The 18,377-nt window shown below is 45.1% G+C and overlaps 1 protein-coding gene across 1 annotated transcript in view; it reads left to right on the forward strand.

Moving 5' to 3' along the window:
- Positions 1-18,377, forward strand: part of LOC119376825 (protein PAT1 homolog 1) — a gene marked incomplete at its 5' end in the record, with an annotated part of 63,069 nt that overhangs the window by 18,070 nt on the left and 26,622 nt on the right. The window contains 2 exon segments of the mRNA XM_037646522.2: positions 11,690-11,863; positions 16,219-16,410. Of these exon segments, the coding sequence (XP_037502450.1) occupies positions 11,690-11,863; positions 16,219-16,410 (366 nt within the window).

Consider the following 18,377-nt stretch of genomic DNA (forward strand, 5'->3'; position numbering starts at 1 on the left):
GTTCTCCCGGAATGAGCAAAGGTGAGTATGGATAGAGCGAATATTTCCGGTTACATGCATTAACCTCATTAAAACATACCTGCCATGAACGCAGCATTAAACGGTAGTAGGCACTAACCACCAAGTTCAAATTTGCATCTCCTGGCTTGCGTCGACGCCACCATGGAGGAAATAAATGCAGTGCCGTTGTAAATTGTGCCTCAAGTGCGCACGAAAAAGCCTTTTTTTGTTTGTTCGTTTGCTGCAGCGCTGATTCGGGCTCTCTCGTACGAGTGTCCTATAGCACATGGTGGCGACATCAAGGAGCGTTTCGAAACTATTACGCTTGCTGCGCCGTACGCGCGCGCATTTGACGACTTAGTGTCCGAGCGGTAAGGTTTCTCATCGCTCGCGACACATTCTTGAAGGCGGTGCCGCACGAGGTGGCAGCGAACGGTGGTGCAGCGCGCTTTTGTTATCACCTATTAAAAGCGTGTGGTGCACTTGACGCTACGCCACCCGCGCGGCCGAGCAGATAGCTCAAGGCGCTTTATTGTGATGGCGTGCTTATAGGCGTATGCAGGGTTCATTCCCCTTCAGTGAGGGCGAAGGTTCATCGCAGCTCCCCCAATCCCGATTAAGTCAAAGTATGGGCGGTATGCGGCAGGCTTTGCGCTCCTACCCCCCCCCCCCCCCCCCCCCCAAGAAGAGGAAGCTCTGGGGAAGCTTGAAAAGCTAAATAAGCAGACCAACAAAAAGTGAAAGGCAGTAATCTGCTAAATGGTATTGCTTATCTAAAGCAGAGACCTACTTCTATGCGACTACAATTCTTGTGCAATCAGTTTTTTTATTATTTGAGAAGTGTGATGTTTTTTTTTTTCTTATTTTCAAATGTAAAGTTAACCTAGTTGGAAAAACTTTTTTATATATTTCATATGTTGTTACCCGGGTTATATAAATTGCGTGGTTTGTAAAAAGGTAAGTAGTTCATACCTGGCGATAATCTGTTAAAAAAAGCTTTCTCCAAAGGCTCTTTGAATGTTATGTGTATTCTAAGCCGATTAAAACATGTGCTTGTTCCTCCAAGTTGCTACAAATTTGTTTTTTCGAGCTCCAAAAATGGCATAATAAATGCCGCTAACTGCTCCCAAACAAGGTTCTCCTGCTCCTAAATGGAAATTTTGCTGCTCCCAAAACTGCTCCCAAATCGATTTCAGCTGTCTCACCCCTGATAATATTGAAACTGTGTTTTGATGGACGTAAGTGCTCTTCGAAAAAAAAAATTTTTTTTGTTAAAATTGAGACCAAGTTTTTGTTATTTTACTTTTGAAAATGAGTTTTTCTTTTTTTTAAGAGCTCATTTCTTTAACTACCTATCTTTTTCTTCTTTTACACTGCCTGTACGACCTTTCGCAGAAATGTTGCAAAGGCCTTGTTCTATAATAGACAATTTTTTAAGTTTCTGTGTAAAATAGGAAACGCACCAAGGCATATCAAAGTTGGCAAACTGTTTTGATTTGGGCTGTGTTTACCATTTTTTGCATTTTTTCTCATTTGAGGACAGCATTAGAAAAGCATGGATGTAATTCACAGTGATGCATATTAAATCTAACAGATAAAATTTTTGACGCACCGTTATATAAATCGGAAAAGAATGTGGTAAGCAAAAATAGGACGCCCGTGCCGCCACCCTCAGTCATTCTTTTGCTGCGATGAGAGCGTTTCTTTTTTTTTTAACTAATACTTCAGGTTTCATGCACTTCGAATGTTCCAACATAACATATAAAAAACCAGACAAAACAAAAAACGCCAGGCCTGCGCTGAAACCGCAGCACAATCACAGCGAAAGCTGGAAGAGCGGCGTTTCTAGAGACCGTTGTAAGCTCCCTTGTGGCTACTAATACAAGTACACTAGCAAGGTACCCACTACGCCATAAATCACAATTTTTGTGAAGTTGGGAAGCACCTACTAAGCCATTGTTCGTCATTCTGCGGAGAAGCGAGACACCAGCTACACGTCTGTAAGGCATTGTGTGCACTTCGTTGACGCGACGACTGATGACGATGAAGAATTATGGCTCAGCCCTTGTAATGGGTTGGAAGCTTTAAACGGCCCACCAGTTATGCAATTTGCATTGGGTGACACCCGGTCGCTATTTCCCTCTCCTGCCATGCTGTATAACGTACGTTGACATGGGAGAGAGAGAGAGGGCGGGGCGAAGAACTTTACTGAGACCCCGAGGAAATGGATCGTGCGCTTATGGCTTCCTTGGCAACCAGTACAAGTGCACTTGCGAGGAACCCACTACGCTATAAAGCATTGTAATTTTTGAGAAGTAGGGAAGCAGGCACTATGCCATTTTTTGTCGTTCTAACGGAGAGCCGTGGTATCTGCTAAACGCATGTAAGGCATGATGCGCACTTTGTTGATGCTGTGCTTGATGACGATGAAGAATTATGGGCGGAGCCCTTGTAATGGGTTGGAAGCATTCAACAACCTACTCGTTGCGCAATTCGCATTGTGTGGTGCCTGGTTACAGAATTCGCGTTGTGTGACACTTCGTGCTTATTTTACTCTTCTACCACGCTATATTGCATATGGTAGTGTGGTTCCTTCCCGACATGAAACCTGTATAGGAGCTTTTTGCAAAGCAGTTTCAAGCACCGGCATGGCTCAGAGGTTGAATACTGGGCTCCCACGCAGAGGGCCCAGGTTCGAACCTCGTTCCATCCTGGAATTTTTTTCTAATTTGGTTTTTGTTTTTTGTTTTTCTTATTTCGAGCGATAGTGGTTACGGACACCGGCGGCAGCGGTGGACAACTACGGCGCCAAAAACGGCCGCTGAAGTGATCTCATAACAGCTTTCGCTGTAAAATATTGACTGGACATACATGTTCGATCTCTCATGGAATCACCCTGTAAATTAGAATAAGCTGCTGTCACGTGGTTGTGACAACGAAGAAGAGAGTAGTCAGGTTATTAAAGGCGTAACTCTTTATTTGGCTGAACCTGTGCCTGGGAAATGAAAAGTCAAATGACAAGTGATACACGCTGTACACCGATAGTGACGAACAGAGCGTCGGCCGTCGATAATTTGATCTGTGGTAAGGTGCGTCGGCTTTTATACATGTGGCATCAAACATTCGAGCCTTATCACTGGTGGCCGCCGCGTTAGTTCCAGAACTGTTTGTGTTTGCACGCTCAAGCCTAACAGAAGATTTTAAAATAATCTGGAATGTTCCCAGACATTCGGCTGCAGTTTGTGCAAGGCAATAATACCCTGCCACATGGGGCAACTTAAGTGCACTTTGAGGAGTACACTTCACTGCTAGTGTCATTTGCACACTGTCACAACGGGAACGCTTAGTGACACTCGCTGCGACGGAGTTCTAGCCTCGGTAGCAGTGGCTCGAGAATAAATGAGGTATTATCCAAAGCCGTGTTCATAGAATTTTTTTAAACTATCATTTTCATTATTAGAATATTCTTATGGATTAAAACATTCTGTAGTACCACAAAAAACTACCCTGCTATTCTCGCTCTCAGGCAGTTTACATCCGCGACTTCCAGGGGCATGCCCAGCACACGCCGCTGCGTTTGTACGTAAAGTTATTTTAAGGGCAGCTTATAGCTGTAACACATTATTACTTGAAAACTATTGCCTGAAATAAAAATATCTGTTGTGCCACTTAAGGACCCATCACCGTTACCATCATTTCCAAAGTACACGTCCCTTTCCCAATCGTGTAGCACGCCGCCAAAGTGACATTCCGGGAGTGTCGGTGCACTCGCTCAAATGACACTAAATTTGCCAGTGCGACCAGGTATAATACTTATGTAGTGGGCTGGTAACATAAAGCAGAAAGAAAGGAGCGCACTGCTGTGACCCACACACTATAAAGGGCATTGGAGAACTTGTCCAAAGAAAAGCTGTGATATTCATACATACGCGGGGAAACCATACTCTTGCTGGGAAAAATAATATGGTGTTCTGTATGTTGGCCCACTCCGAGAAGAACAAAACACAGTCACGAATATTTGCTTCCACCAATTTTCGCTGGAACAAGTACTTGGAAGTAAGGTTGTTCCCTCAAACAGTGAGCTAGTGGAGTTCACTTCCCATTAGTGTAATTGGGTCAAATGACTTAGTGGCTGCTTTGACAAACCATGTTTGTGATTTCAGCAGTGTCGAAGTGTGATTACTGCTTCTTTTTATGCACTATGTTCATTTATGCCTCATTGAAATGTTTCGTTGTTGCGCTCCAGTTGTTTTTTTAAATGTAAGGAATTTCAAAAAATAATTTGAGCGCAAACATATGGCACATTCACACACACACACCCCCATACAGGCACTAAACACGTACAGGACTCACTTCCAACTACCGTATACACTTGACTAAGGGCTGCGCTCGTGTAAGGGCCACTCCCCTCAACTTGGCAGTCCGAATTTTGCGGAAAAAAATCTCGCCAGCAAACAGCAGCGTTGTCGCGTCTCGCGTACGGCGCATTTTGCGGGAGCCACCGGATGGCAATAGGTCACCGGTGTTTCCACTACTATGGACAGCACTGAGGACAATTGGATACATGAACGGGCGGATGACCCAAGCAGCAGCGATACCAATGAAGACATCTAGCGAGGATGTCCGCAGCTAGCGGCCAGTATCCCATCATTAGGTATATGGCACGATTAATAGGTTTTCCATAAGTGGATAAAAATTGAACAAAAATTTAACACTTCCATGGAAGGGCCGTACCCCATCAAAATCGCGGAAAAAAACGTGCAGCCCTTACATGAGTGTATACGGTATTTATTCATCGCACAATGCTTGAATATATTCATCATGTGCACATGCGTGCATTACACCAGCAAAGCCAACTGCACGTATTATCAAGAACATACTTTTTTTTTTTCTTTTTCTCACAGCCTAGAATTGCTCAATTGATTTCACGGGAGACAAAGATAACGAAGGTGCGCTTATACAGCGGTGCTCATCCTTTTCAATAAAAAAGCCTCTAAAACCTCATGCGCTGTTTCGTTCTTGTGCTTCTGCCAAGAATCTTTGTCTGAGAAAATTGTGCGTCACACCCACACAATATAGCACGCACAACCAGTTGCGCATACTTGTCGTCTCTTTTACTTAATTTTTTGGGCATGCTCCCTAACTGGTCAAAATGCTGGTGGGCTACATCGTTTGCATTCATGAAGAGTGTGTAAGCGCAACTAGACAGGGACGTAGAAAGAAAACAGACAAGGACATAGCTCTGTGTCCTTGTCTATTTTTTTTCTACGCCCCTGTCTAGTCGCGCTTACCCACTCTTCATGGCTTAACTGCTCATGAACACATCTTTCGGTTTGACCAATGTACACCTTGTCACAAGATAAGGGTACCGAGTACACGACCCCCGTGGAACATTTCACAAATGGCCCGTCACGCTTCTCGCAGCCACGCTTTTGCTACTAAGTGCATTGGCACACCTTCCCGATTTTCTCGGGCCGGAAAAAGACCATGCCCAAAAATTAAGTTAAAAGAAACGTAAGTATGCGCACCTGGTTGGGTGAGTGCATATATGTGTGGGTGTAACGCACAATTTTCTCAGACAAAGATTCGTGGCAGAAGCACAAGAAAGACAGCACATGAGGTTTTAGAGGCTCTTTTTTTTTTTATTGAAAAGGATGAGCACCGCTATTAAGCGTGCCTTCACTATCTTGTTTCCCAGTGAAATTCAGTTCATCAATTCCAGGCTGTGAGAAAAAAAAGCAGTGATTCCACTCCTGCGCCAATTGCGCCAACAGCGCCAGAGTCTTGGGTTTGGAGGCGTCTATCGCCGGCAATCGCACCACGGGCGCGTCAAAACATGCAGCTTCATCTTGGGGCCGCCGAAGTCACAACCATGGACCAAGAAATATCCGCTGGGTAAACAGCGCGAGCGTGAGCGTCTCGATTCATGACGCCATGATCGGCGCCGACGCAGCTTCCGTTGTGCAAGTCGGCTCGACAGCAAAATGCATCCTCCGCAGAAGCTCGGGACGCCTCAATCGACAGTGTGAAAGTGAGGCGGCGATTCATCGGCAGACGTCGTCTGTTCCAGAAACGCTGCTGATAGCTCGTTTCAGGAGTCGCACGGCACGCAATTGAAGCAATGTTCAGTAATATCTACACGCGCGCCGCTAGAATGTCTGTAACTTATGTTTCTGGACATCGCGGAATAGAATTAGGGAAAACTAGAGCAGTGTCGAATTTGTTTTGCTTCACGCCATGGAAGATGTTTCTGGACATCGCGGAATAGAATTAGGGAAAACTAGAGCAGTGTCGAATTTGTTTTGCTTCACGTCCATGGAAGAGCACGTTGAACAGTGCGCGTTGTCACTTTTCATCAAACATACTTTATTCATGAATCTTCATCCAAAGGAGCTTTTTCGTAATTTTATTCCACCAGCACATCCGGGTTGGTAATCGCTTTTGCGGCAATACCCCCTGAAAGGCCCTGCCCTTTTGAGTTCGTGAGTGTTAGGAGCCAAATTCGAATATTTTGCTTGTTGTTTTTTTTTTTTTTTTCAAATGTCATCTTATTAATAAAAGGATGCCTCCTGGTCGGAGCAGCCGCAATTAAATCTGTTTTAATTTGCGCAGCTGTCAGTAGTAGGGCCCGTCGCTGGCGGCCCAGGCGTCGTAAGGCCCACTGTGAAGTGGCTACGGCTACGCTATGTTATGCATCCGCCCCTCGCTTTCCTGGGTCAATAGCTGACGGTTAAAAAAAAATAGTTTCCTTAAAGGCGAAGCAGTGAATGCGATAGCAAAAAATTGTATGTTATGCATAGTAAGGCTAGCAGCTAACTCTTTTGGATCCGATCTCGCGTAACTCAACAGAGCGCAGATATAAGAGAATGTGCCGCTTCTGAGACCGAAGTGGTTGCTGTACTTTCAGTTCTCTATACGTGAAGTAAGCGTTGCGAGCGCAGTAAGTTTACGATCCGTCTCCTGATGCCTGGCGAGAGAGCGTGCGCCAGCGACCGCTCCTTTCGAGCGACGCAGCGACCCCTCCCCCTCCATCCCGTCACTTCATCCTCCTTACAAAAGACGGGCGGGGCGTTTCCTCTCTGCTTGATGAGCAATCGGCGACAAGCATCGCGTGCGGAGTGATGTCATCGCATGCGCCCTCCGTGCAACGGAGACGGCCGGCTCATCTCCGCTTCAGACGCGTCGTTGCAGCCTTTACGCATGTATAACATACGATGCGCGGGAGATGTTATGCGCGAAGCGATGTTATCAATTTGGACTTTATACTGAAAATGACGGCAACGGCGACGCCAAAACCCCAATCGGGAGTGTGCGTAATTGCTATCGCAATAAAAGAGAAATTGATTATGGCAGCTTCGCACTAGTGGTGCCAAGCCTGAAGGAAGCTGGGTGTTTCTTTCTCTCTGTTTCTTGTATCTTTATTGTATCGGTTTCTTTCTATCTTTCTTTCTTTGCCTTCTCTCTCTATTGCTTGTTTCTTTCTATCTCTTTCTCTGCTTCTTTCTATCTATTTCTGTCTTCTTTCATTCAGTCCTGCTCTCTGTTCTTTCTATCTCTTGTCGTGTCTTGTCTTCCTTCTCTCTCTCTCTATGCCTTTTTGTCTTTTTATGTCTTTATTCCCTTACTTCTCTCTATTTTTTTTCTTTCGCTTTCTTTCTATTGGCCATCTTCTGTTCTCTTTTTCTCTTCTCTCTTTCACGAGTTTCACGTGCTCCACTTCGCCGAACAGAGTTTTCGTTTAAAGCTCGTACCTTCTGTACCTGGTACCTGCTCGTACCTTTTTTAACGCTCGTCCCTGCTCGGTAGTGGGGCTTGCCCCAATTTCTGTCGCGCATACCCACCTGAAGAGTTTTGCACGACGGAGCACAAGTTGTCGATGGCTTCAAACAGCTTCACTGCTAAAAAATGAGGAGCCATTCCAATCTGTAAGCTGGACGACCAGCGAAGCTTTTTAGCGTCCGGCACAGATATGACATGGTGGACACCATATTAATGAGAACTAACAGACAATAATGCCAAGGAAAGTATAGGGGGTGTTATCTGTAGTATTTAGAATATAAATGTGAAGAAAGTAAAGTGGACGAAAAGATAACTTGCCGCCGGCAGGGACCGAACCTGCGACCTTCGAATAACGCGTCCGATGCTCTACCACTGAGCTACGGCGGCGGTCATCCTCCCCTCCATTTTATGGGGTATATATGTGCATTTAAACCTTGGAGTGTTAGTCAGTGCCAATCACAGTCATGGCGGCGAGTGTGGAACACTCTCTTTCTGCCTTTGTGGCGTCACGTAGCACGTGATCTTTTTACAAGCTGGCAGCTGACCAATAATCCCTCGCATACTACCTGAAGGCATCAAGTCTGCCAGAACGAGACCCCTTGCTATGAATGAAGGAAAGAAGATGACTCTTAAGGGCTCGTTTTCTTTGTTAGACACAATATTAATGAGAACTAACAGACAATAACGCCAAGGAAAGTATAGGGGGTGTTATCTGTAGTATTTAGAATATAAATGTGAAGAAAGTAAAGTGGACGAAAAGATAACTTGCCGCCGGCAGGGACCGATGATGCCTTCAGGTAGTATGCGAGGGATTATTGGTCAGCTGCCAGCTCGTAAAAAGATCACATGCTACATGACGCCAGAAAGGCAGAAAAAGTGTTCCACACTCGCCGCCATGGCTGTGATTGGCGCTGACTAACACTCCAAGGTTTAAATGCACATATACTCCATAAAGTGGACGGGAGGATGACCACCGCCGTAGCTCAATGGTAGCGCATCGGATGCGTTATTCGAAGGTCGCAGGTTCGGTCCCTGCCGGCGGCAAGTTATCTTTTTGTCCACTTTACTTTCTTCACATTTATATTCTAAATACTACAGATAACACCCCCTATACTTTCCTTGGAGTTATTGTCTGTTAGTTCTTATTAATTGTGTCTAACAAAGAAAAGGAGCCCCTAAGAGTCATCTTCTTTCCTTCATTCATGGTGGACGCCAGTTTGATATGTAAGGCGGGTTGTCAACGGCCGGGCTGTTAACGCTCAGTACGCATTATTTTTTGCACTGCTCTCTAGAGGACACTAGGGCATGTCCTAGCCATATACAGCTTCACTTTAAAAGGAACACCAAGTTTGTTGAATCATATGTAGTCCCCGTTTAATGCACTTCCAGACACTTTCGCGGATGCTCGCCTTAAAGCAATTCTCCATCTTTCAGGCAACCCAGCGCATGCGCAAGCGATAGTCTGGAAGCACTGCGAGAATGCTCTCGCTACAGCACAGAGAGGGCCTCAGAAGGAGGGAAGCGAGTGTCGCAAGAAGTTGGCTTTCTGAGCCCAGCTAAGTGATGTCATGTTGCACCCTGCAATACAATCGACCCAGGAGAAAAAGAACCAGGCCTCTGCCTTTGAGTCGCTTTAGGGAAGTGCATTGGCGATAGTGTGAATCTTTAGCATTGAGGCACTGTTGTATGTCTTGGCGTTTGTCTACCACTTCTGCTGATAATTACTTAGATGTATTTAGAGTGTTATGTCATAAAGTACACTTTTCAGTATCCAGTATTTGTTTATTTGCTAGTTTTGAAGAAAAAACTTGCTGAATAGCTCATTCGAGAACAATCAAATGCATGACGTCAATATTTTGCATTATTGACTGAATTTAGAGTGCTCCTGAGATGATTTTCTCCATGAGATTTGCAATGAATCGAAATATTTCTAGCTTTTCATAAGAGTCCTAAAATATTCATTCAGATGATTGAATGTAAGTGCAACATACTTCTCCAGTGTACTCCAGGATGTGAAATTAGCTGCTCCATCGTGCTCCAACATGGAACTTCTTGCTGCTCCAAAGTGCTCCATAATGAAAATTTTGCTGCTCCAAAAATTGCTCCAAATCAGAAGTCCTCGGTAGCATCACTGAAAAAGGAAAAAATGTTGCCCGCATCTTCCCACGGGGGGAACTTGAGTAAATGCGTTGCAGAGTGGTGGGGGTATCACATGAATGTTGCGTAATTGGGTTTCGCAGAAGCGCGCACTGCCCGAGTGATGGATCCGCTGCTCGACGTTCACGAACGGTTGCTGCTTCTCGAGCACGACGTTCAGGATCCACAGCCCGTCGTTGCCGTCTCGCAGCAGCTTCTCGTGCACGAAGTTCCGGGTCCGCAGCTCGCTTCAAACGCTTGCGTTCAGCATCGTATGCTCGTCTCTTCGCAGCCTTGTCTTCTGCGTTGCTTGCTGTTGTTGACGCCGACGACGGTGAGGGTGGGGTAACGTTGCCTTCAACGAGTGGTGGGACGCTGATTGAAGGTACAGTTGCTTCCATCGCATCTACTCGAGTCAAGCAAAGCGTCGAGTCAAGCAAAGCGTCAAGTCAAGCGAAAGCGAAGTAAAGATGCCCTTGACTGAATTCCGAACGCGCGCTCCGCCGCTTATAGCACACCGCCTGTGTTCGATCGAGAGGAGGAGGGACGGAGAGGAAGGAGGGAGGGAGAGAGAGGAGAGGCCTGCTGCCGGCACGAGACGAGCCGAGCATGCGAAGGAGGGAGAGGAGAGGCTTGCTGCGGGCACGAGACGAGCCGAGCATGCGCAGTGGGGGTGTGGACAGCGGCCGATGCCACAGGTGCGACTAAGAAATGCTCCGCATTTAAAAAAAACTATGTTCTTGATAATATGTGCAACTGGCTTTGCTGGTGTTAATGCGCGCATGTGCCACATGATGTATTTGTTCAAGCATTCGTGCAATAAATAAATAGTTGGAAGTAAGCGCTGTACGAGTTTTGTGCCTGAGTGTGTGCGTGCGGTCTGATATTTGAAATGTTCTACCAACTAGCCCAACTACAAGTTCTTTTACAGTTTGTTTATGCATGCTTGTATGTTCTTCTTCCTTGTAATGCCCCTCCTGCTTGGGCCAAAGTATTGGCCTGTAGTATCACAATAAATAAACAAGTTCACAGCAGTGCCACTGATGCACATCTTTTGTTCTGTCTTATGTGCAACATTTTGACTAACTTGCACGCTAGCATACCTCCAATCTTGCCCAGAATTATGATATCTGAAAGCAAAGGCTGGCTTTCGCAGGACCAGCAATGCCCAGTAAATGCATTATGACATTATTCTTTTGTATCGACGGCTCATGTTTGTGCACTTAGTGATTGATTTGTCTAATTGTCTGCATTGCATAACCCATTCCACATGCCTATGCAATTTCTTGTACTATGCAAATCACGTGCTTAACATTAGTCCTGGCGTGCTTTTTCCCAACAAGGGAGCTTTGGTGGTCCAGAAATAGTGGGCATAGTTCAGCCAGTTTGTGTGGCACTCAGTACCTATTTCCCAAGTTGTTCATGTTGTGCAGGAACATCAGTGCAAATCACCAAGCACGTCCGTATTACTGGCATGCTGCACTCTGTAGGAGTTGTTGCCTTCATACCGCCTCAACAACTGTCTTAAATGCAAGAAATTTAAGGCACAAATGTAATATAGTGCCTTTAGCTGCTGGTGCAGTATTTCACAGGTTTGATGATAGGTTGTGCGTATCAGCGATGACTCATTTTTCAATAAGCGCATACTGTTGTGAGGCACTAAAGGATGTGTTTTGCACCATTCCACAAGGAGGGCTGATATTTCAAAAATGATCCTATCTCCTAGATACATCATTGTCGCTAAAGTGTTCTGGATGTTCTTGTGGTTTTTCAGCTTTACTCCGCAGTTCTGGAGTATGAGGATAGCAGCTGCTCTGCAGAGCGTCGTCTAGAAATTTCAGAAAAGCTTTTTGCTGAGGTACAGCCCTCTGAAGAACGCTTCATTCAGGTGGTGGGTGTGCGGAAAGGCCGCTCCTTGGTGCTTCGTGTGCTGCCCAAGCTAAAAGCTGTGAGTTTTTTATTTTTCTACCCTTGTGACATATTAACATTGCAATCATTTGTTTGTAGACGTTGCTGCCCTCAGTACTGGTAAAAATGTCAGTATTGTGCAATACTTTAACGCCAAGCTTTCATTGCCTCTGGTTTGCAAGCGCTGGTGGCTGCCTTTGGACAATGGGGTGTTAAGTAGAACTGTGCGATTAGCAAAATTTTGGGTGCCAGCAAATTCAATAAATATGGCTTGAGTGCAAATCGAATCGAATATTTTCTAATATTTCTCGAATATTTTTCTCATACCTTGATGTGAAATCACAGAAAGTTTGCAGAAAATTCCTAAGCATTTCTCACGAGATAGGAACATGAAAGCGTTTCTTTTGGCTCGGTTGATGAAGCACTGGAGGGTGCTGCTAAGTCGTGTTCACTAGAGGTCTTATAAAAAATGAGAAAATGCGGAGGTCGCATTGTGTTACATGATTTGTACACTAAAGCAGTGCCGTACACATTGGAGCCGGCTCAGTGCCGGTAGGAGAGGTTATGTGTTTTCCGCGCACGGCTTTTGCAGACACCATACAAGTTGCGCTTTTGCAAACCTGGCCAAGTAGCGGTTTCGCGTTAAAATGTTGCATGACAATCCATGCACTTCTTGGCAGCTGCCTGAAAATGAAAACTGTGGCTAGCTGTTGGGTAGTGACGCGGGTGACGTAACGTGCAGTATGGCCACAAGCCTGGATAACTTGATATTGAGGCATTTTTCGGGTGATACTAATGAATTTATATTGCACTGATTTTGTGGCGCTAAGACATTATTTGGAAAGCACGTTTCGCAAATCGAGTCGATCAAGTACGAAACCGAAACCACATTTGCGGCATTAGCAACAGCCAGTGGCAGATTTAGTGACATCGCCATCACAGTAAGCTCACCACAAGAGACCTTCGTAGTGCAAAGGATCAGTTGACGAGGTTGGTGCATAAAGTGGCCCATGGGCATCACATTGCGGACGAGGAGGACTGGACAGGCACTGGAGAGAGGCGCAGGAATGGTTTTAGGGGCGAAGCTCCTTAGGGTGTTGGTCGTTCCCTCCTCTGTAGTAGTAGTAGTAGTAGTAGTAGTAGTAGTAGTAGTAGTAGTAGTATAGTAGTAGTAGTAGTAGTAGTAGTATGTATGTAGCCAGCTCTAGTTTAATGAATTGCTCACTAGATGAGCAATTCACTAGATATCATAATTTACAAGACATCGTAGCGTTTCTTGATTTAATCACACTAAAAGACATACCTTGCGGGCGATATATTCTAGTGAGCTTTCAACTTTTTGTCTTAATGTACATGATAAAGAATTATTTCTACGAAAAATGCAAAGCACACCTTGAGCAAGATGTTTGATTTTGGGCGTTATGTGCAGTAAACGCCGTGCATTGTTCGCGAAGCTGGAGCACTTGCACGATCGCGTTCCGTTGGCTTTCGTTGGGCATGCTACCGACCTCGCGTCGGGAACATGAAGAGGAATGCTAGCGCGTCGTGTCTTCCCTCTAGCCTTGCCGTTAATTCTCACAGGGCGAGCAGGGAATGCGGTCGCTCTTGGCGCGCTTTCTCTTTCGCACGGGAGCGGACACTTTCCCTGCATTTCACCGATCACAAAGCAGTGATAATGAAGGGACCACGTAAACCAACAGTACAATAAAAGTTTGATGTTTAATATACACGGTGTTTCACACTCTTTATATGATGTACTGGGCGAATTTCACGGAAGAGTTCACGGTTTACCGATGATTCCCTCCGGAGCTTCGCCCCACTCATCATCATTCACCCGTGGATATGCTGTGATTTTTTTTTTTTGGAAATGGAGAGAGTGCATGGCGCACAGTGCTGTGATACTCATAACATGTGATCACCATGGCTTTCTGCCTGAATTTGCAAGCTTCTTTGGGAAAAGTAAAAAAAATTTGGAGCCTGTTTACTGGCCCTTTAAAGAAGGTTCACTGCAGTATCACTTCTAAAGTGAATTTTCTTTACCTTCTTTGGGCCAACTTGCAGATGGGACAGTTGTCTTGCACAATTCATGCAAGGCAAGTCAGCAGAGGTCAAAGTTCAATTGACTTCATTGGAAACTTTGTAGCTGTTGATTTGGGGCTTGTCCCAACACAGTTCCAACACTTTTAACACGATAGAGCTAAAGAGCTCGTTTCGCAGAAATTTCAGTTTGGTGTGTCGGTGTCGTTAGTTGTTAGCGAAAAATCAGCATTGTCCATGACTGGAAAATCAAAATAAATGCAAATTAATAAATATTAAAATAAATCTCCAGTTGAACTGGGAATTGAACAAAGGCCTTCTACGGGGCAAGCAGGTGTTCTACCTCAGAGCCACGCCCATGCTCGAAATTGCTTCGGAAAAAAAAACACTATATGAATGTTAGGTAGTACGAGGAACGTCATTAACACATATGATTGCATGGCAGATGCATAGACAGGGTGTGCACAGGTCCTTGAAACCCTTGAATACCCTTGAAAATCGAAAGTCTGTTTTCAAGGCCCTTGAAAACCTTGAATTTAAACCAGTCCTTGAAAAACCTTGAATTTTTGAATGCTAAATTTGAATTGGTATTGTCATCGTGAAAACGGTTTTCGTTGCTGAACTTTTGTCTTTTGTTTGAGTTCTGAAATGCGGCCTAGAAACCGTCCCAATTTTTGTACCTATTTAGCCGACTATCGTGGCGCCTGGCCACATTGGACTTGGTGTGAGCTCGGCGGCAGCGTTCACTGTAGACGCCGTGTCAGTGACTTAAAACGTCACCACCAGTGCTAGCGGAAGTAGTATCGGCTGTGAGCGCAGTCGCCCCATTGCTATCGCAGTCCATTGTCTCCGTCTGACTAGTCCAACGTGGCGTCGCGTTTGGGCACGGGCTTTAACCTAGTCGTGTTCTTGTGCTACCAGCGCTTTTTGGAATGGTGTGCCTTCTACGTGTTAGTGCAAGGGGTGCAAGTGATGTGTTGATATGTGAACAGTGCTGGAAAAAAAGCAAATTTCAGACTATGAGGCCATCATCGCGATACAAGCACTGGATTGCACCTGACAAGACGAATCCGCATCGGCTAAGTGCAAGCCTTGCGGCAAAACTTTTGATGTGACTGCCATGGTGATCCGCTTTAAAAAGTCAGATGAAAAGTGCCAAGCATTGGCGCAATCAAGATGGGCGGGAGCGCGTTGAAAAGCTACCTGATGCCTGTTGCGACAGAGCAGTCCACTACAGGTCTCCGTTGCAGTCGCCAAGCTTAAATGATGCTTCTAAAACGCACGAGCTTGTCACTGACGCAGAAATTCTTTGTACCTTGAAAGTCGTCACATTCCACTTCTCGTACCAGTCGTCATCCCAAGCAGGGGAGTTACCTCAACGCATGTCCCAGACAGTGAAGTGGCAAAGGCGTTTTCTTGTGGTGAGAAGAAATGCGCCTCTGTGACTTTGTATTGTGACATGTATTTTCTTTGTGCAAGAAATGTCAGACCTTTTGAGAGGAGAGCACTGTTTCTCAAGATCTTCGACACGGGAAAAAAAGATTACCTGTCGAAGAGGGCCTTGAAAATCCTCCTATAGGGGAATTCCTTGAATATCCTTGAATTTTCTCCTTTGAAACCTGTACGAACCCTGATAGAATTTCACCAGGTCAAAACATATGAGTGAGGAATGAGCGGGTGGTTTAAAGTTCTACCCATGACAAAGCGCTCAGGCGTAATTATTCATCATCAGCAGCAACATCAACACAGACAGCGAACAGCTGCATCGGTGCGCGTGTTCCTTATGTACGTGTAGGGGTACTTTGGCAATTGGTAAAAGGCAGAAATCAGAATTATGGCATAGTGGGCAATTTGCAACTGTACAGTACGCATTCTAGGATAGCTTGAAAGGGCTATGGTTCCCTTCCTTGCAGCATGGCTGAGCTGTCTATGAGAAGCGAAGCCAGGCTAGCGATTGAGAAGGCGATGCGAACGGGGCCCGATTACGCATTCTACTCTTGAAGGCGAAGCTCAAGAGTCCCCAAAATTTTTCACTAAAGGCTTGTGTTACATATGACATTTGCTTTAGTAAGCTTCACTGCAACGCAGCCATGCAATGCATTAATTAAAGTGGAAACTATAGGCGTGCATGCTACTTGGGGCCCACATCTTGTATACTAAGAGAATTGTGACCCCCTTCAGGCTCCGTATCTCTACTTGGCTGTACTGTTTCTTTTCATGCACTGCCAGAAATAATGTAACAGTAATTGATTTTGAAAGAGACCATTTGTACATCCCACACTTAAAGGTTGCTACATTTTGGCACATACTTTGTCAAGGATTGAGCCTTTGCTTTGCATGTTGCTTCACACTGTGCAGGAGCACCAGGTGGCAACATTGGCAGCTCTGCTGCGCCACTTATCATGGTTACAGCGCAAGGACAGGCACGATGGCACATTAGAGCGAGGGCTGCTCAGTGCCGTGGCAGTCATTGAGCACGCTTCTCTGAATGACCTCATTCAGCTGGCGGCCAGCTTGCTTATGAATCCAGATGCTGCATTTCCCAGCAGAGTGAGTCCCCTTCTATGACATTTCCAAGAACTTCTTTTCTTTCCTGGCCATCCACGTGACAATGTTTCTAAAAGGTTAACATGATGTAAATTTGAGCAGCATGCAATGTGCAGATACACTGTTGGATGGGCACATACTTTCTTCCTCTAAGTGCCAGGTGAGTGTCTAGCAGTTCAACTCTGTTCGGGGTTTTTCTTTTTCTGATGCAAAACCAAGCATATGTCACCCAGAACAATGACGACATATAAATCTGGAGTTACATCAGTGAAACACTGATATATCGATGTAATAAAACGAAAACTTGGGCCAGTTGGTTGTACTTCATATTTACCGGCAGCGCAACCACACACACGGACAGAGAAAAGAAGCGAAACGGAAACGGTAAATGTGATATATCGATAACTTGAAATACAAAATGTGCCTACCTGAAGCTTATTTAAAGATTTCATGCTTCTTGGAAAGCCTGTTGATTTAGTGCATGATTTGCTTCCCTAAGGCCATGATGAATGCATAAATGTTTAATTACTATTTATTTTTTATTCGCTCCTTGTGGAATCTGCATATTGGACCGGAACACCTTTCACATTCTTGAAACAGCGTGGCAGTCCACTTTTCGACAACATTAGCTGCAGGTTGTACTGCACAGTGGTTAGTTCTTCCTGCTGTTAGCAATCCTCACTGCATCACAGTGAAACGTCTATGACTGCCAGGAACACAGCATTACTGCACACTAACCAGGAGTACATCGGCATGAACTAAGTGCCAAATTTGTGCTTGCTGACTCATGTTGCCTAACATATCCACTGCAAGGCTTTTCTTTTTCCAATATGTGCATATACACAGATACTTGTTGTCTTGCCATGTTTAAAAAACTGCGCTTGGAAATTAAAAGAGCAGTTCACAATTTAAAGCCTTGAGCATGAAAAGCAGATGAATTCTGTACCATAGGGGATCACTAGAGGCCGGATTTTAGGCAAACGCCTATTTTGTTCCTTACGCTCTTATTGTGCCACTTTGTTATATGAGCACGAATTACATGCTGAGGGCTTTTATAGTGTTTTTATGCCTATAAATGCCTATTTTTGGCATTCATGCCTGTATGCATATAAGTGCTTGTAAATGCCTATTTTCAAAACCAGCACCTATGTGAACACTATTTAACCTCAAGTTTCACTTCCTGGTACAGTTTGAGCTCATTATTCATGTTTCCATGCAGCATTGACAGTTTGGAACTCTATGGGGTTCAATGTTGTCCTCTGGTTCAACCAATTCCCGAAAACAACCGCTAGCAGTTGTGAAATGGGGTGCGCCAGCCGCACCGACATGGTCCGAGCGGTTGGTGAATGCGAAATTTAAGAAAGACTTCAAAGGCCACGTGGCCTTTGTTTAGTTTGCAGTGTACTTTTTAAAGTGTTTACCGCCAGGGGAGGAACTGGTTCTACACAATTTGACCCGGCCAATAGGAAGAAGGCCCTCCTTCTGGTCTTTTAGCGATCTGGATGTCTGCTCCAGCTCTACCATTTTCAGTCATGCCGAAAAAGACACAGAGGTGTGTGTTGATTTGACAGTGACTCACCATGCTACAGAATAAGCGGAGAGACCGTGTTCTGCAAAGCGTGCATGACAAAGGACAATTGCACGGCTACATTCAACTGTTGGTGCCTGTGTACCACCTTAAACAATAAAGGGTTAACAGCGAAGCTGTTTAAGCTCATCATGATTTGTCTGTCATAAACAGAAATGATCATCATCGTGAATTGCACTCTCTACATCTTCGTCCTCTTCTGCTTCGCTCCCAGAACAATTTCTCCGGTGTGGCCTGTAGTACCGTGATGGGTGAGAGAAAGAAAGAGAAAATGAGAAATTCTTCGTGAAAAAAAATTGTTCACGAGGCGAGATACGAACCCACTTGCCCTCGATCGAAGGCAAGCATCTTAACCACTCGGCTATCCAGGCATGCTAGTAGA

The sequence above is a fragment of the Rhipicephalus sanguineus genome, unplaced genomic scaffold (genome assembly GCF_013339695.2).
Source record: "Rhipicephalus sanguineus isolate Rsan-2018 unplaced genomic scaffold, BIME_Rsan_1.4 Seq239, whole genome shotgun sequence".
Taxonomy (NCBI): Eukaryota; Metazoa; Arthropoda; class Arachnida; order Ixodida; family Ixodidae; genus Rhipicephalus; species Rhipicephalus sanguineus.